At 42.4% G+C, this 20,229-nt stretch overlaps 1 protein-coding gene across 1 annotated transcript in view; it reads left to right on the top strand.

Moving 5' to 3' along the window:
* Nucleotides 1-20,229, top strand: part of LOC134533174 (cubilin) — a 343,648-nt gene that overhangs the window by 41,138 nt on the left and 282,281 nt on the right. The window contains exons 12-14 of the mRNA XM_063370538.1: nt 13,591-13,782; nt 14,775-14,915; nt 18,903-19,090. Coding sequence (XP_063226608.1) covers nt 13,591-13,782; nt 14,775-14,915; nt 18,903-19,090 — 521 coding nt within the window. The remainder of the gene's footprint in view (nt 1-13,590; nt 13,783-14,774; nt 14,916-18,902; nt 19,091-20,229) is intronic.

Genomic DNA, 20,229 nt, shown 5'->3' with positions numbered 1-20,229 from the left:
GGCACAGTAGTAAGACATTGAACTTGCATTCCAGATAACCTGTAAGCAGTATTAAAATGGAAGTCTGGCACAGGTTTCAGAGTTCAGATTATTACTATATTTACCAGAACTACGAATCGATAAGAAAACATTGTTGAACCTCCAAGGAATAGAGCGTTCATCATGAGATGCGATTTTCGCAGTTGACTCTGATAAAATTACAATTAAATATTTTTGATGTGTAAAATTCTTAGCTCTCAGAATACAGCATTTGATAGGAATATTTTTTTTTAATTGAAAGGAAATCGAATGAACAGAAATGTGTATTAACAGTGCCTAAGTCGTCAAGATTGTGGACTCATGTGTAGCAATATAAACTGGCAACTTGCGTAAACATTAGGGGATATACCAAAGGTTGCCGACCTGCCATCTTCTGCCACGCATAATGGTGATGGATGTTGCCATAGGCGACAATTAGCATTTTATTCAAGTCCTGCATGCTAGTTCACAGATAAAGCACGAAATCTTATTCAGGGCACAACGTTACCAGGTGGCCGGCAAGCAGCAGTTGTTACCCGACAGGAATACTCCCAGCTGTTGTATAGGAAAGTAATCCTACAAGTTGACTGGTTAGTTATGGAATTAGAATAGTGGTATTTTGGTAAAACTGTCTTTATTATACACTACCTCGTACATGTGCTACTCAGTACATCGCCTGTTTACTGCGGGAGCCTCAACTCGATGCGGCATGCTTGGATTTTCACTATCTTTATACCACGAGTACTGTTTTACACATTCAGCAGTGACTGTTTATCTACTGGCCCTCTGGCCATTGCACAAAAGTTATTGGGACAGGCATCCTCGATGTCCTGCCTTGAATTGGAAATGGTCACTCTTGTCATGCTGATTAAACGTGACAAAATAATGAATACAGATTACCCTTCAAATTAAAAGTAGCGATCATTCCCCCATGGTTACGCTGCAAACAATTATACAACCCCAAAACACGAAATGACCATACAAAAGAACCCTTCAACACAAAGGCGATTATTACGAACATATTAAGCTTAGTTGACTAACCTGACACAATGCCATAAATCAAGGACTATTCCACATGGGTGGAACGAACAAGGAGTGGACCCCAAAAGTTATCAGGCTGCAGTGATGCATTTAGTCTAATTGGTGGCCCTGTGCGGGCGAAGCAGGGAACATCATGGCAACTAGATTTAAGTCAATTAGGTCTCAGCTTTTACTCGCACCCAGACTAAAAATATAAAATTACATATAATATGAGAACGTTCCATACATGGGTACACATTTTAATTATGCAGTAGATGAATTCAATCCAGCCATTTAGACTACCCACATAACCTGAAGCCGAAGGATTCGGAAACTTACGCTATTGCAGTGGTGATGTTGTTGAACAAAGGTTGAATGGGCCCTGCGGGGTGGTACGCGGCTATCCTGCTTGAAGAGTGTTGACAAACTGCCGGGGCTGTGGCTTTCGCGTGCCATCCCAGCCCAGCTCCCACGAAAGTTGCAGTACAAAAGAGTAATGCAAGCCATGTACTGATTCTAATTGCGTTAAGACACAATCTGCTATCTATTGATTTGTCTTTTCCTGTGAACATTGTTTAGTAAGTGCTTAATTCAAATTATAACAGCATTAATTAAGGGCAATAACACTGGTCGATTGCTGCTCTGGTGGCAATCGATGCTGGTGACAGATAGCATGGCATTGCACTCGAAATCCCTGCGCTGTGCTGGGGTGTGTTCTGGTCGCAAATGAAGGCACACATGCTTGAGCGAGGCAGCTATGTGCCATAGTGATCTGTGCGGATTGGAGGAGCACCGACGGTTGGCATCTACATATAAGTGTAACAAATGAAACTTCATGGCAGTGAAATCACTATTGAATATATTTGGTAAATTAAAATAGTCTGATGTGGTTCAAACCTCCTCATTTGAAAATATTTTGAATTTTTAAATAATATTGACACTGGTCCGGCTGCCTCCCCGTCAAAGCTATCAAATTTTTTGAGGAATGGGTCTCGGGGTTTGGGTTCGGCCAAGTGGCGGGAGGCAGGGATGTGTCCGTAGAGGTGATCCTTGTGCTGTTTAGGCCACCCAAGACGCCTTACACTACAAATGATGTACTCCGCTACGTGAAGTGTGTTTTTTATTACTTAACAAACTTTACATGGTGCTATCCATCCCCTGGCCGCGACTGTTCGGGGTTAGTGAGCTCTGCGCGTGTACGGCTGTTCGGTGATGACCCCGCTTATAATGGTGAGAGGGGCAGTTTGAAGAGAACAGTACGTGGCAGACGTTGCTGCTGTGATGGCGCTAGGCTCGCGCCGGCTGTCAAGACCTGCACGGTGACGCACGGCCAGTGGGGTTGTAACTCACGCTCTAGATGATGTTGCGGAATTGGCGCGAAGGTGGCCTTTCAACGTTGCGCGAAGACGACCAGCCTCTCTGAGCTCCCGGTGGATACTGCCTCGCTCGTGTAGCATGGCGCTACAGCAGGCCTGCTAATTGTGCGCCAGAAGCGCAGCGCGCGGGGAATGGACGCGGCAAAGTTTAGGACATATTCGCACGTTGAACAATTGCATTAATAAGTAAAAACGTTTTATGAATTATACATTACATAGTTTATGTCTGTGAGAGAAAACATGTGCCCTCGAATGCTATAGTCCGGCGGAAGCACATTGCCACACCCGGCGGAGTGCTTCCGCCGAGGTGGCCGGTAGTGGTGCTAGCTGCGGGTCGTTGGTGCACTCACACTCGTTGCACCATGTTGCACGCACGGGCGTGTTCGTGGCACACGGCTTTGAGAGGCGTCGGAGAGGCATATCGGCCTGTGCGACTAAGAGGCGCACTATCGGCTGGCGTCAATATAATATAATAATGTTGCATCAGCTCAATAATGTTAGAGTTTGTTTGTTAGAAGAATTTGCAGATCGATTAAACATGAATAATATAATTAGGTACCTAGTGTTATAATAGATACTTAAATTAATTTATTAGCTTAATATTTTAGTAATGTTATAGAAGAATAACCTCTAACATTAACATTACAGTACTAGAGATTTAGTGATTTTAAAAGCAAATAAATTTTAATAAAATCCCTGGATGAAAATCAGGTCCAAAGCTGGGGCTTAGGATTTTTTCAAGTCTTTTTTCTCTTTTATCAGAGCCCTTTATAATAGTTTAAAATTTTAGGTTTTCACATGCGGCTATCTATGTTGAATGGTGGTAAGCAGTATTTAAGATTCTCGCAATGAATTCTAGCAGTGGGCGCAGAGAGTTTGTGTGTGATTCGCATCCAGATTATTTGATATGAACTTGAAAAGCGAATTTTTTATTGATCATTGTATTTATGGCGCTCTGCATTATTTTAAGGAATTCAACATTATATTTCGTGTCCAAGTTTAGTATTATAAGTTTATTTACAACATAAACAACATGAAAATACGTAAATTTTCAACGAGATTATATGTTTCCAAAATCACTGGCAGGTACTGAAACACTCGCTGACATTGTTTTTACACTTCTTTGTTACAGCACTGCAAAACATTATTTAAAATTTCTATCTCCACTGTGAATCATTTTATATTTGTAAAACCTTAGCATCTAAGTTTTAATCTCCATCTTGGACTGAAGACTGAGGGTGCGTAAATTATGTTTTTGCAATTGCAGATGATGCCCCTTTTCTTATCCCATTCCCTGCACCCTGCATTTCAACCACTGAGACGTTTGGCGCAGACAGTACATGGATACTAAGTATGTGAAACTGCTTTTGTACAGCTGATCGTCTGCATCACATTTGTAGACACCTAAAATATTCGTTTAAGAGTCATGCATGCATCGTCGTAACAGTTAAAAAGGACTGTAGTTACGGAAGTGTCTGTTCAACGTAGAGGTGGGTTGTTACAGCAATTTTCGGTATCAGTACAAACCTGATACTGATACAGTAATGGACCTAGTTACAAGTATCTGATACTTTTGTATCAGAGAAGTAGCGGTCCCAGGAAGCGACAAGGTATTAGCATTCTCGTTACAGGGTACACATCCTCCGTGCCATCATCACCAGCGTAAAAAGGTATCGGTGTCTGATACATTATTCATCACGCCCGATAATTCTCTACCTCTGTTACTCTCATGCCCGCCTGATACAGCCAGTATCAATCAGTTCAACATTCACTGCAGTTCGTCCTGGCCGTGTATTAATTACCACCATGTACATTGTTGCGGGCTGTCATTCTTTGTAGTTAGTATCTTTATAGTGAAATAAGGAATGGATAAGTGCAGGAAAAATACTTCATTTGTGTGGAATTTTTTTACGGAAAATAATGAGTTTGCTAATTGTAATTTGTGTAAACAAAAACTGAGTTATAAATCATCATCGACTAATCTGAAGAAACATTTGAAACGTAAACATTGATATGGTATGCTCACTAATGTACGTATCTGTTTTTTTTTATTTTTAATTTTTGATAAAATCGTAATCTTTTAATGTATGAAAACACTAGTTACTAATTTTTTTCGAAAAAAAAAAGTCCATATGTTGATTACATCTGTTATTAGTGTCAACTGAGAATTTATTTGCATTTTCATAGCTGTTAGGTGCACAAATATAAATATTGATACGATCGCGCTTGGCTGCAGTGCTTGGCGTCGCCGCGCTCGTTCGGCCTGTCTGCGCCCCCTTCCACCCGCATCCTCTCCCTGGTATCTCGTGTCATACTATCACGCAACATCCTGACCGTTGCAGCGCGCACCTGCCTCAGATCGAGTTACTTAAAGAGGCCGCACTGCGGAATAAAAGGACTCAGGCCTGTTTATCGGCGCGTTTTGTGGGAACCCGATGCTTGTTGCGTTTATCGGCGTTCTTTGAGCAGCCGCCGCGTCCTTCGAGGACTCACGACGCGTTTCTGGACATTTCGACGGCGAAGGTCGCGCGATATCTCGGAGACATGCCCGATTGTTCTGGACGGGAACCCAAGGGCTATAAAAGAAGGTTGGGCCGACCTTCGAGTCAGTCTGAGTCAGAGTCGGAGTGGGGAGTTCTCCCGCAGCGGAGTTTCCGGGCGATAGTGCCGCGGGTGCGGCAGAGTGGCGAAGTCCTTGGACGAAGGTTCCAGGGCAGGGAGTGAGTGAGATCAGTGGAGTCGGGAGTTTCCGGGCGAAGTCCTTGGACGAAGGTTCCAGGGCAGGGAGTGAGTGCGATAAGTGGAGTCGGGAGTTTCCGGGCGATAGAGTCGCGGGCGCGGCGGAGTCCCGAGTGAAGTTGCGAGCGAGTCGTTGTGTGGGATCTCGGCGAAGGGTGTGACGGCGGCGGTGGCGGCGGCGGAGTGCGGCGACGGAGTCCCGCGGCGGAGACCCACGAGGGGTGCTGCGGCGAGAGTTGCGCCGGAAGTGCGGCCCAGCAAGGTGTGTGAAACGAGTGACTGGGGAATTGACCTTTTTTACGTGTAATTAATTATCTGCCAATTTAGAAGATTATTTGTAAGTGACAAGTAGTGGTAATAAATAAAACTGTGTGAGTGAAATAAAATCTATTAATTGGGCTATCCTTTACGAACCCGCAGGCAAATCGTAACATTTTGGTGTCAGAAGTGGGATAGCCCTAATTAATAGATTTAGGATTCGTTTTTATTATAAGAATAGTTAAGAAATAGAATTTAGTTTTTCGAGAATAAATTTAGTGAATTTAGAATTTCTAGAGTTAGTTTGAGTTTACTGTACTCAGTGATAGTTTTGAATGTAATAGAGTTATTGTTAGTTTAATTAGAAGGTTCGGCTAGGTCATTAAAATTAAGGATAGTATTAAAAAAAATAATTATTTTGGCTTGTAGTAAATGTGGACAAGAAAGATGGCTGCCGACGAGCAAAAAAATTTAATGGTGTTCCTGTCTGAAATGAGAGAAGAAATGAAGAATAAAATTGATAACAACCAGGAAGAAATGAAGAATAAAATTGATAACTGCCATGAGAAAATGGAGAATAGGCTGGACGAGATGGAGAATAAAATTGATAACTGCCAAGAGGAGATAAAGAATGCTATGAAGACAGAGATAGAGGACATCAAGAAAAACCAAGAAGAGATGCGAAACGAAATAGTTGCAGCACAAGAAGAGATGCGAAACGAAATAGTTTCTGCACAAGAAGAAATTAAAAAGAAGATCGATGAAACCAGCATCCATTTGGAAGGCAAAGTGCAGTGTTTGGAGCAGCATCTTGCAGAATAAGAGCAACATGTAGTAGGACAAGGAGAACTGGACTGGAGCCTTATACTGAAGGAAATGCCAGAAACAACACTAATGAAGTAGATATCATCAGGGCATTGAAGAAGTTGCTAAATGATACTCCGGGTACCCAGGCCCGAAGAGTAGGACGCCCACGGTGCTTTGTCTGCCAAGAATTATGACACATCGAGTGGGAATGCCCGACACGCAAGAAGACATCACAGAAAGAAGACAAGCGAGAAGAACAGGGAAACGGGCAGTAGCTGGTGTGAGGGGGCGCACGCCAGCTCTACGGGAAATGGTAGCCCCTAGGGTTTTCCCAGTATCCTTACTTCGCAGAGGTCAGGACAGTTTGTTGCTTAATGGATGGATCAATGGTAGACAGTGTTTACTCACTGTTGACACAGGGGCATCAGTGTCTATCATCCGCTCAGACCTTGTGAGTAGGGACAAACTGAAGAGAACAGCCATTCCATACAGGCTTAAAACAGCTACTGGGGACACTGCACCAGTGCATGGATGGTTAGAATCGGAAGTAAGAATTGGGACTTGGACATTACCACAGACATTTCTTGTTGCCGATATCACTGATGAAGTAATTCTAGGAGTGGACATAATGAATCAGTATGGATTTGTTATTGACATGGAGGGACAGGTACTGCGTATAAAAGGGGAAGAGGTGGCTTTGTTTACCCCTGATCAATTGGAAGTTCCTGTAATGCAGGTAGTAGTTAGCGAATCTGTGTCAATTCCAGCAAACCATGAGCAGATTGTATCTGCTAGAATAATGGGAGACCCTAGGGGCAACATGAGCTACCTGATTGAGCCGGATAGAACTTTAGGATTGGAGAAGCTCCTGATTGCTCGAAGCATTGCTAAGGTCGGCGAGGTTGTACCAGTCAGAGTAACCAACCTTGATTCGCGAACGAGGGTTCTGAAACAGGGAGACCCAATAGCTAGCTGTGAACCAGTCTCTTGGGTAGGCCTGTGTGAGTCTTCTTCACCTAGCATACATACCGAGCAGAGACTTAATCCTAATTTAGAACAGTTATTGGAGCGAAGCCAAGATAATCTGACAAGTGAAGAGATGGAAGAAGTTACTTCTTTCCTGTTGAGAAATCAAGATGTTTTTTCCTTAGGGGACACTGACCTTGGAAGAACCAGCATCGTGTATCACCGCATTATCACTGGCGATACCGAACCAATCCGACAAGCACCACGGCGACTTCCTCTAGCGAAACAGGAAGAGGCAGAGAAGATGATTGCAAGTATGATGGAGGGAGGTGTCATAGAGCCTTCTGCCAGTCCTTGGGCTTCCCCAGTCGTTTTGGTAGCGAAGACGGATGGCCAACTGAGGTTCTGTGTGGATTACCGGAAGCTGAATGATGTCACCAAAAAGGACAGCTACCCCCTCCCACGTATCGATGACACACTTGACACACTCTCTGGCACCAGATGGTTTTCTACGCTGGACCTAAAGAGTGGTTACTGGCAAGTGGAGCTGCACCCCGAGGATAAAGAGAAGACTGCTTTCACAACAGGAAGTGGGCTGTTTCAGTTTACTGTGTTACCATTCGGATTATGTAATGCACCCGCAACCTTTGAGAGATTGATGGAACTTGTGCTGCATGGCTTGACTTGGAAAACATGTCTAGTGTACCTGGACGACATTATTGTGGTGGGAAATACTGTAAAGGAGCATTTAAAGAACCTCCAGGATGTATTCGACAGGCTTCGCCATGCACAGCTCAAGTTAAGTCCTAAGAAGTGCTTCTTGTTTCAACATGAGGTAACATTCTTTGGACATATTGTATCACAGGATGGGGTCCGAACAGACCCTGAGAAGATCCAGTCTGTAAAGGAGTGGCCACGGCCTGAAAACAAGCATGATGTAAGGAGCTTCTTGGGTCTCTGTACCTACTATAGGAGGTTTGTTCCTGGGTTCGCAGCCATTGCAAAGCCTCTGCATGAGCTGACCGAGGAAAGGAGGCAATTTCTGTGGACGCCAACATGTGAGACTGCCTTTCAAGACCTCAAGACAGCCCTGTGTACAAGCCCCATTCTCGCCTATCCCCGTCAACATGGAGACTATATCCTTGACACAGATGCAAGTGGAAGGGGGTTGGGAGCTGTACTTTCCCAAGTCCAGGATGGGAATGAAAGAGTCATAGCATACTACAGTCAAGTTTTGTCTAAGCCTGAAAGTAACTATTGTGTCACAAGAAGAGAACTTATGGCTGTAGTAAAGTCCTTCCGACATTTCCACAAATATCTGTATGGGAGGAGATTCCTTTTACGAACTGACCATGCTGCACTTAAGTGGCTGTTACAGTTCAAGAATCCAGAGGGACAACTTGCTAGGTGGATTGAACAGATACAGCAATATGAGTGTAAGATTGAACACAGGAAGGGCCGAATTCATAGCAATGCCGATGCTCTTTCTCGAAGACCTTGCAAGGTAGACTGCAACCACTGCAAGAGAGCAGAGAAAAATGAGGGAATCGAAGATATTCGGCGAACTACTATAACAAACGGTGAAGACAAAGGGGACAATGCCAGCTTGAAATCAGCTCAGCATCAAGACCCTGACCTGGGACCCATTATAAGCTGGATGGAAAAGGGTACTGGACGTCCATCATGGCAGGAGGTATCTAGTGACCGAAAGGAAGTGAAGGCTTATTGGGCACAATGGGATTCTTTAAGGCTTGTGGATGGGCTGCTGATGAGGGCATGGGAAAGTCCAAATGGAAAAGTAGTTAAGATGCAACTATTACTTCCAAAGAGTCTAGTAGCAGAGGTGTTGAAAGAAATCCACGATGGTACTTCTGGTGGACACCTTGGAGTTAACAAAACTCTGGGTAAGACCCGCATACGCTACTATTGGTTGAAATGTCGCCAGGACGTGGAGGCATGGTATAGAAAATGCGAAACATGCTCGGCTAGGAAAAGACCACAACATTGTAGTCGCGGAAAAATGCAATCCTATAATGTGGGAGCTCCATTTGAAAGGATAGCAATCGACATTGCTGGGCCATTCCCCAAGACTAAAGATGGTAACCGGTATATTCTGGTAGTGATGGATTACTTCAGTAAGTGGCCAGAGGCTTATGCACTTCCCAACCAGGAGGCTACCACCATTGCAGATACACTAGTCAACAACTTGATTTGTAGATTTGGGGTACCAATGGAGCATCACTCAGACCAAGGCCGCAACTTCGAATCCACAGTGTTTCAGGAGGTGTGCCGGTTACTAGGCATAAATAAAACCAGGACTACAGCCCTACATCCTCAGTCGGACGGCATGGTGGAAAGGTTCAACCGAACTCTAGAGGAACACCTTGCCAAGGTCGTGGCCGAACATCAGCAAGATTGGGATCAACATATTCAGTTATTCCTGATGGCTTATAGGGCTGCCATTCATGACTCGACTGGGCAGACTCCTGCAAGTATTGTATTTGGACAGGAGTTGAGGCTACCCTGTGACATCAAGTTCGGTCATCCTCACCAAGAGTCGACCAGCACCACCGACTATGTCAATCGCTTGGAGGAACGAATGACATTTATACATGACAAAGCTCGTAGGAACCTCCGAATAGCGACAAACCGAATGAAGACAAGGTATGACATGAAGGCTAACTCGGCAGGATATCACGAAGGCGATTTAGTGTGGCTGTATAACCCTCAGCGAAGGAAGGGCAGGTGTCCTAAACTTCAGACAGCATGGGAAGGCCCGTATGAAGTATTGAAACGGTTAAATGATGTGGTGTACCGTATCCAGAGGGGGAAAAGAGGACGAATGAAAGTGGTGCATCTAGACCGATTGAAGGGATATTCGGGAAGAAATGAATTACCTGTTCGGGACGAACAGGTTTAAGGAGGGGGCAATGTTACGATCGCGCTTGGCTGCAGTGCTTGGCGTCGCCGCGCTCGTTCGGCCTGTCTGCGCCCCCTTCCACCCGCATCCTCTCCCTGGTATCTCGTGTCATACTATCACGCAACATCCTGACCGTTGCAGCGCGCACCTGCCTCAGATCGAGTTACTTAAAGAGGCCGCACTGCGGAATAAAAGGACTCAGGCCTGTTTATCGGCGCGTTTTGTGGGAACCCGATGCTTGTTGCGTTTATCGGCGTTCTTTGAGCAGCCGCCGCGTCCTTCGAGGACTCACGACGCGTTTCTGGACATTTCGACGGCGAAGGTCGCGCGATATCTCGGAGACATGCCCGATTGTTCTGGACGGGAACCCAAGGGCTATAAAAGAAGGTTGGGCCGACCTTCGAGTCAGTCTGAGTCAGAGTCGGAGTGGGGAGTTCTCCCGCAGCGGAGTTTCCGGGCGATAGTGCCGCGGGTGCGGCAGAGTGGCGAAGTCCTTGGACGAAGGTTCCAGGGCAGGGAGTGAGTGAGATCAGTGGAGTCGGGAGTTTCCGGGCGAAGTCCTTGGACGAAGGTTCCAGGGCAGGGAGTGAGTGCGATCAGTGGAGTCGGGAGTTTCCGGGCGATAGAGTCGCGGGCGCGGCGGAGTCCCGAGTGAAGTTGCGAGCGAGTCGTCGTGTAGGATCTCGGCGAAGGGTGTGACGGCGGCGGCGGCGGAGTGCGGCGACGGAGTCCCGCGGCGGAGACCCACGAGGGGTGCTGCGGCGAGAGTTGCGCCGGAAGTGCGGCCCAGCAAGGTGTGTGAAACGAGTGACTGGGGAATTGACCTTTTTTACGTGTAATTAATTATCTGCCAATTTAGAAGATTATTTGTAAGTGACAAGTAGTGGTAATAAATAAAACTGTGTGAGTGAAATAAAATCTATTAATTGGGCTATCCTTTACGAACCCGCAGGCAAATCGTAACAATATTATATCTTGTATTAATGTACTTTTTAATATTAAAATTTCATTAGTTTTATTATTGAACGAGACTGTGCACGCACTGCGCACAGCATACTTTGATGAGGGACAATAACCAAACGACTCGTAACAATTTCGCTTTGCGCCTCTCCTTCAACGCCTTCCCCTGCGCTTCCTCCCCTACATTATTTCCCTTCTTTATCCCTTATTCGTCGTTCCTGTTCCCTCCCCTTTCACAAGCTCCGCCCAAGTGACCGTCATCTGCGATCGGGTTCTGCGCAAATTGGCCGTGGTGTTGTTCCAAGCGAATTCTGAACTGATACTAAAGTACTTGATACTTTTCAAGTGTACTCGTTTGCCGTTCCTGATACAGGCGCGTATCAGTGACAAAGTATCAGGTTGATACTTTTCGACCCACCTCTAGTTCAACGATGTAAATTATATTTTTTGCATGTTAACCATTACGAAACATTTTCAAATACCAAGTCTGTAGTATTTTGGGTGTTGCACTATGGTGTGGTGAGTTCAAAAGTGATTTTAACGTCACTGCATGTCGCATATTGACTAGTCCTAAACTCTATATTTAGAATAAATAACTTCTTCATAGAATAATATCTTCGTGGGGAAGCCTACAACTCACGTAGTTTCGGTTCCCTGCAAGAATTTCTGAAGATTTCCGAAGTTTTGCGTTTTGGTATTAACGCCAATTCAGCCGCTCAATCAGAAGTTTCCAATGAAAACAAGCATGTTGTGACTGACCTAACCTAACCCTTCGATTTTTTTTATTTCAATTTTTGAGAGAAATCCGAAGTTGCACGAACGTGGTAGGGAACCGAAACTACATGAGTTGTAGGCTTCCCATCTTTGTACTTTAAAGTTGAACTGTAATATTCAACTAGGCTACATACATATTTTATCAATGTCCACGTTTAGACTATTACTCTATGATAGCCTACAACTAATATAATTAAGGGAAGCCTAAGATGTATTATCAAGTTCTGTCCCCGCCCGAACACGCCCGAATATTCACCTTCGGCCAACCTCGGGTTTATTTATATTATTTATATTTCTCTGTTTATTTTAATGTAGCTATACTAACCTAAATAACCATCCATAGTGTTTTCAAGTGTTTTAATGTAGCTAACCTAACAGACCACTTTTAATATTTGAATTCATTTTTCCTGCGCAAAAATAAAAGAAATCCCGAGGTTGTCCGAAAGTGAATATTCGGGCGTGTTCGGGCAGGAACAGAACTTGATGTACATCTTAGGCCAATTTTTAATTAGCAGTTGCCTATGAAGCTTTGGTACTCTCCATCGCCCTCCTTGTTCTGTGGTACTCTCTGGTCTCTGAGTTCAATATGTCGTGAAAATACAACGAAAACAGAGGTTTTTTTTTTTATAATTTAGTGATGACACATAATGTGATGTAATTTTTAAATATATATTTTACCTTTGGACAAAAAATCCTTTCTCGTAAACTACGCAATTAATATAAACGCTATTGAAGAATATGTGTGAATCCCCTTTTGTTTGAAGTCTTGTACCTGCTGGATAAACGTCTGTAGCTGTAAACCTTTCTGAAGGATGTTATATTAAATTCCTTTATATCCTTTACCCATTTATTCGGTTCACATATCCGGTATTTAATGTTGACCTTTTACATCCTTTACCCAATACCTAACATGAGCAACGTTAATGGAACTCGAACTGGTGTATTACATTTTGTATTGAATGGGTGTATTGAAAAATTCGATTTTTTTTTCTAAGCTTAATTTATAATTAATTTCTCTTGCATTTTCTTTACATTTTAAGAGATTAGTATATGCGGTGATGCTTTGATATTATCTAAAAAATTTTTAATGTTCTGCTAGATTCACATCTTCCTGAAGTATTGGTTTATATTGTCTCAAAATTATATTGTCTGCAAAAATTAGCCGTTGACCTATCACAAAACTGAGAATTGAGCTTGTATCCATTTATGAAATAATGAAATAACAAAATTTTAATGTCTGCAAGTAGCAACCTTTTGAGAATTATAATTATTTCAGTGCATAAAACTTGCAAGTCATCATTTTTTTTTAATATGAATAATTATGCATCCGTGTATATTTTGGAAGAGACTGTTTATTTCTGACATTGTGTTCTGTAACGAATGCTCCATGCACCTGTTATTTTTAGACACCACATTCAGCCATACACTGAGGAAATGAAACAAAGTTTTGCAGATAGTTGACTTAAAAATGCACCTCTGCATCGCTGTGATTTGTGAAACACAAGCAAAGGAAGCTTGGAGGACACATCCCCAAACCTGCTTCATCTTTTGCATGGTAAAGAAATTATTCTAGGAAACATACACTCACAGATATGTGTTAATTTTGACTCTTAAGAATGTGAAATGCATTTTTCCTTGATCATTTTGATAGTGGAGTATGGATACCAGCCCATCATAGCACAAAGAAATACTGTTATGTTGAAGTTTTGGAGGGGTTATGGGTGTAGTGAGCATGGCTTCTCTGTCGCGCAGGTGTGGGTGCGACCGTCCTGTGTACCTGCCCAGCGGGCTATGCCGGGTCGGGGGTGGGCCACTTCGGGTGCGTGCCATCTGGAGTGCCTGCAAGTGGTCCGTGTAATTCCAACCCCTGCCTGCACGGCACCTGTTCTGCGCCTCAGGACAGGCTGGGCACCTTCTTCTGCTCCTGTCTTCCAGGATTCACAGGCATGTCCTGCTGCGTTATTTACTTCATTGTTTCCCAACTGCCAGGCTTTGACCCATTACCGGGCCTCAAAGCACATGTACGGTGGGTGTAAAAAAATACCTATAGGTTTCAAGTTTATTTATAAGTGTACTTAAAAGCTGGTTTTGTTCTGGGTGTGTAGACTGTAATCAATTTTACTGATATGTACCGAACAGTATACCTATAACATGTAAATATTTTAGTAAATTATGTTTCTTTTTCACACTATTTTACCATGTGTGTTTTAGGACTATTACTTTAGTGTGCCTTAGCAGAATTTATTTACTGTCTGGTGGGTCGAAGGGTTCTCAAGGCTGGAAACCACTGAGTTACTGATTCAAGTGAACTGGGCATCTTAACAGTCTTTTTGCAATAAAATACCTTCCAAGCTTGTTAGGTCAATTGTGTCTCACATAATTAGGCCTAGATTAGGTTGAATGATTATTCCTGGCCTGCGACATGACTCGCAGCAATGTATGAGCACCAAGTCTTTTTTCAAGTACCTATTTTGAGTTTGAAGTCCACCACAATTTTGAAGTCAAATAATCTCACTAATAATAATAACAACAACCACCACCAATAATATATATGTGTGTGTATGTGTGTGTATATATATATATTTAATTAATTTTAATCTCCTTATAATTTTTTTACTCTTATTTATTAAAATATTTTAATTTAAAATGCATTTATTTAGAAATATTGTACATAAATGAATTCAGTAGGTAATCGATAGTCATATCATACAGAGGTAATATTAATATTTTCATAGACTTTGGCAAATAATATAAGGCCTAAAAATACATGCTAGCTATTTATATCCTTAGTATAAAAGAGTATATAACATTGTGGTTTACTTAATGTAAGATATGAGCTCTGTCGTAATGTAACTTTAAAACCTGACTGCTTTGGCTAGGGTGTTGTAACAAGTGATGCCAATAGAAATGACACTCGGGGGGGTGTTTACTTTCAGGACCAACTTGCAGCATAGAGATCAACCCCTGCTCCAGCAGTCCTTGTAAGAACGGGGCCACGTGCTACCGCAGCGAGCTGACCTACATCTGCCGATGCACCGGCAACTTCACTGGGAGGAACTGCGATCAAGAGCGGCAGAGTACGTATTTCCCATGTTGTTGTGGGGCGGGCTTGTTCCAGTGTTTTCTTTTCATGAAGGATGGCAGTGCCAGTTATGGGCTTACATTGACGTCTGATACAGTTGTTGTGTATAGGCTCACGTGGGCATACCAGCATGTTAAAGTAGCATGTATTCTGTTTTGACTTGCAGCCCACCCACCACCACTTGTTGGCTTGTTCTCAGACCACATAGGAAAATTTTATTAGTTGGGGACAGTCTTACTCAGGGGCACAAATCTGTAGGATTCACCAGGGGGTGCCCGCACGGCCTGAGAGGTTTGCACGTGGGCTTTATCGACACAAGTCATCTCTGGATAGGGTGCTTTATTTGTTGTATACTGCCCATATTTTGGCCTATATGCATATAATAAGCAGAAAACTTTTAAATACATAGAAAGTTTCCCAAAAAAAACCAATGTTTACATTATCAAGCCCCATTTCATAGTCATGTTTTTACAAGTTGTTGATCAACCCACATGTTACCAAAAAAAGGTTTAGCTAGTAAATGCACAGCATGTTATTAAATATTGAAGATAATGAATATATGGTAATTTTGTTGACCTTAAACCTTAATTTAAAAAAAAGTCATACCCAAGTTAAATATGATGTGGACATACAATACATAGGAGATTAGGGATGCAGTATATTTATACAGTTGTAATATGTATGTGGTATGCATACAATAATTCAAATAAAATATATAAAAAAAATGGTTGTTTTTGTTATGAAGTACTTTTAAACTGACAAAAAAAACTGTAATAATAAAAAATTATAAATTACAATCTTCCTACATATATGTAACACTTTATCAATGTCACCAAATCCCAAGACTGCTCAAAGCTTTACTTGTGTAATGGTTGTTTGATTGCTTGTCAGTGTTTCATGCAAGGAAAGTTAAACTACCAACCAATAATTTTTACAAAAGAAATCATATACCCTATAACCTATAAGTATGGTTATAGTTACATCATTTGTAGATTCTATAATCGTGAAGTATGAATGAACGTGTTCCATATTCTCCCATGATGAGCTTTCTTTCATCACTGGCTCTCTCAGTGGTAGATGCATTGAGGGGGGTGATAGGGGGAGATATATCCCCAATTCCTCCCTCCCCTCCCTGAAGATATACCAAAATATCATGAAGGCCGTATATTACCTATTTTGCAGTTTTAACTGTGGACTGTGTAAATTATAATGTGTGTTTCTTTTTTTAAATTTCTTTTTCTGCTACTGATCTCTCTAGTATCTTGCATATTTAGAATTATTTTACTTCAGTATCTTTTCCAGTCTATTTGTTAATAAGCAAAGCAAATATATTTATCTGTAACTGTTTGTGTTACCTGTCAGGCCTCCAGGTAGTTTGGGTTCCAACACTGTGGCATTGTCCCACTTGCCATTTTGATTGTCGCACTCCAGACCTGCCGGGCTAGCTCAAAATATTCTGTCTAGAGTGGACATACATGTTTCATGAACACTTGCAGAAATGAATTGGGCGATGCAAAAATATGTATGTTCCAAAATAAATGTTATTGTCTACAATTGGATGCTTGAATAACATCTCTCGGACACAAACTAATTTTTAACTGTTCTTTTATTAGTCTTTCATGAAAATTCACAATTCGTCATCATTGCCATTTTCAGACCACGAGAACATATACATGTTTAATTTACAAACAAGATGCACATAACCTCTTCACAGACTCGAAAACAAACAAGTCGACTGTTCGCAGGTATCGAAGGATGAATATTAAAATATAGTTTGCAATTAAATTGTGTGGTTACATACAAATTCACAGTACAAACCGAAGGACTTTGTCCTTGGAACAATGATGAAGTCACTCCACAGCACAGCTCTTACAAAACATAGCAGTTTACAAATTTCCTGCCTTTCGCAACAAGGCTCTTCCAGCAACATTCATAACAAAAAAAAAACCACAAAGTCTGGTGACATAATTTTTAAGCAATCACAAAAATACCTGGAATAATATCAGCCAGACACTGTTACATGGAAACAGCACTTTGATTTGACGACAGTCGTAGTGCCCTCATAGACTTAGAGGCCGTTTCTGCCCACCGCCGGGTACCTGAGGGGGGCTATTTCCCCCTTACCCCTCTGTGCAGTGCAGTGAGTGCTCCGTGCTAGGGACGCACCCGCGTGCGCCCTAACTTCGCTTCTGGACCGCTCAAGGACGGACATCTTTGTATAATTATTTGTAAAAACTTAACGTGTAATTGTGTATTCAAATAGGGTAGTTATGTGTTTTGTTTGAATCGTGTAGCTTTGTACAGGGGCCGCGCCTGGCCCGCAGTGGACACGCGACCCTCCGTGCCGCTTTCCCCCCTTCCCCCCCTCCTCCTCTCGCGCGGCGCTGCGGCCGCGCGGGGCGGGGAGTCGTCAGTCGCCGCTTGGCTGCCGTCAAGGGAGGTCCTGTATCGCTGCGCTCCGCGAGTCCGTAGGCCCTCTGCCACGCGCGTTGCTAGCGTCGCTACCGTCGTTTCGGTTAGCTCCCATGTTCGACATCTTCAGTCGCGGAGTAGTGCACCATCGTGGTTGACCTGCAATTTGCGTTCGTTCACGGCGCGGCGGGGGACGTGTCCCGTAACATCGTTGTGGGTCAGGCGCGCTCAGGGAAAAGGACTAAATAAAACATCTTGTAGACTAACAGCAGACGTTTCCTGGTTCGATCTCCACTCCCATACGCCTGCCCGGTTCATCACCTACCCCTCTCCCCCTCTCCCCAGCTCCCGGTCCCGGCCACAGTAGGCACGAACCCCCACCTCTCACTGAGTTAGTCGGCAAAAATAATTACAACCTAAATTCATAGTCGCACGTCGGGGATCGGGAAGGAGCCACGGCCTGGGGACGACAGATTAACTCCAGAATCCTTTTCTCACACTCTCTGAACTTTGTCTTTATCTAATTCTTACGCATCCGGGCAAGCAATTGCACCTGCTCATTCGAACAAAGGGCCATGGCAAGGAAAAATACTAAAGAAAATTATGTTAACACTTCTTTACGAACAAAGCAAAAAACAAGCAATCCTTAAAAAATACGTGAGAGTACATAAAAACATAACTGCACAAATAAAAAACAACTAAAAATTACATACTCTAGGGACTTATTCATTGTAAAGCAAAAATTTTCAGGATAACTTAAAAAGCATTAAGCAATATAAATTATGATCATAAAACATATGGCAGACACAGGAAATACTTCTTAAAAAGGATAAAAAAAAACTGTTATTTGAATCATGCCTGGGAAACAACCTAACTGTAGTACTGAACATGATGGGATACCATACCGGTAATAAATGATTAATTAAACTGTGTAACAAGTGGGTTGCTACTTGATGTTTACCTCTTCAAATTCAAGACTTTCATTCACCATTTTGTAACCGCTGAACTAAGTATTGTCCTTACAGGAAATACCTCAAAGAATATGTAATTGTTGGAGCCACTGTGTTTGAGTGGTCAGATCACTTTCATTCCACCAAAGTGATTGGGTTAAATTCCCAGCAGAATCGAACCCAAATGTTTGCAGGTGGATAAACAAAATGAACAATGTAGTGCATCAGTGGATTTTCTTGGGGTACTCCCATTTCCTCTGCCCATTTATTCCTTAAAGCTCCATTAGCATCTCATATTTGTCGTCATCTCTAACGATCCTGATGTTGACAAGACGTCAAGCTCAATTTCTTCATTCAAAATCAAATGTAATACCTACCCTTGTACATCATGGATACTCTTGGTCCTTACAGTCCATTTGTTGGTCTTATTTAAAATCCAACACCACTTTTCCTGAAATGTTCATTTACCTCTCTACATAGTTATCTTGCAGGCTTGGCAGTTTTGACTATATCCTTATAGTACTTTGCTAGCACAGTTTCCCTCCTGCCCTCCTGTACAACTATTTATTCCAGTAGTCTCTCATGGGCAGTAGTACTTACGTGCTGTCTTTTTCTCCAAGGTTGTGGTGGCTTCCTGAGACAAGACCAAGGAGTCATTCAGTTCCCATCGTCAGGTTCTACAAGATACTCGGCAAACATGAACTGCGCCTGGGTTATCATTGTAAACAGTACCAAAGTGGTCAGCCTGAATTTCACCTCATTCCATTTGGAGCAAACATCTCGTGCGTGCCGATACGACTGGCTACAGGTGATTATAACAGATTTTATTTACCGTTAACGTTATTATTATTGGATTTGATTTTAATTTTTTTCTTGGTTACAAACACAACATAATAATTGAAACAAATTATTTAATGTTTCTTGCACAACTATTCTGGACAACAGGAATTGTATAATTGATTTAAATTAACGTTACTTGCAGTGTTTCATAGTGCCAATTGTGAGTTGACGATGAGCCTTTTTGAATGTTACTCAAAATTAGTTTTGGGTCAAATCCCAATTTTATGGAATTCGAATCTCGAATTTGAATCCTAGAGAGTACCTTGAATTTACTCCTAGAACTAAAATCTAGATGTCAAGCGTCAAAAATAAAATAATTTACAGTAAATGAAATATATTAACTAAGGTGTTGAAACATTCTACCCTTTAACAGTGGTGTAGCAAGCGGACGGTAGGGATGGCTCCCGCCAGGGGCGCCGGAGCAGGGGGGGGGGGGGGGCGCCGCCGCGGCGTTTTCGCGTTACTGACCCCCCCCCCCCCCCCCTTCTTTTAATCCAAGAGAGGGGGCGCCATTTTCAGTTCTGGCTAGGGGTGCCAGTCACCTTAGCTACGCCACTGCCCTTTAAATGGTTGTTTCACAATCTAAGTGTCCGAAATAGTTATATAATGTAATTTTACTTATATAATTACATGTTAAAAGCGTGAATTGTAACCAGATGAAGACCAACTGAATAGTAATATAGTTTTGGAGCTATTACTGCTGGTAAAACCTACCAGAAGTAAAAGTAATAAATGGGACTTTCGAGTCATAATGGACTCCAAATTACTTGATCACCATCACTGTATCCTGGTCATCTCGTGACCCTCGCCATGTTAGCGTGATCATAATCATGGAGGACCCACTAATGTCTGTTTGCTTAAATGTTTCAAGTTTTTGGTAGTATATTTTAACCTTTATCGTAACAAGGCCTGTGCAGATACTAGTATTTTGATGTGAAGTAAATATCAAATTTAATTTCTAAAATATTCACAAATTTAAATTGAATTGGGATTATCGTTCTCAGCAAGGCTGTATAAAATTTATTAAAAAAAAAAATATCGGATTGAAGTAAAAAATAATATTTTAACCTTTTGTAATGTTTGAAGTTGAACTAAGTGATTACCGTA

The sequence above is a fragment of the Bacillus rossius genome, chromosome 6, assembly GCF_032445375.1.
Source record: "Bacillus rossius redtenbacheri isolate Brsri chromosome 6, Brsri_v3, whole genome shotgun sequence".
Classification (NCBI taxonomy): Eukaryota; Metazoa; Arthropoda; class Insecta; order Phasmatodea; family Bacillidae; genus Bacillus; species Bacillus rossius.
Note: the sequence above shows the minus strand (reverse complement) of the source record. Positions and strands in the feature narration are given on the sequence as shown.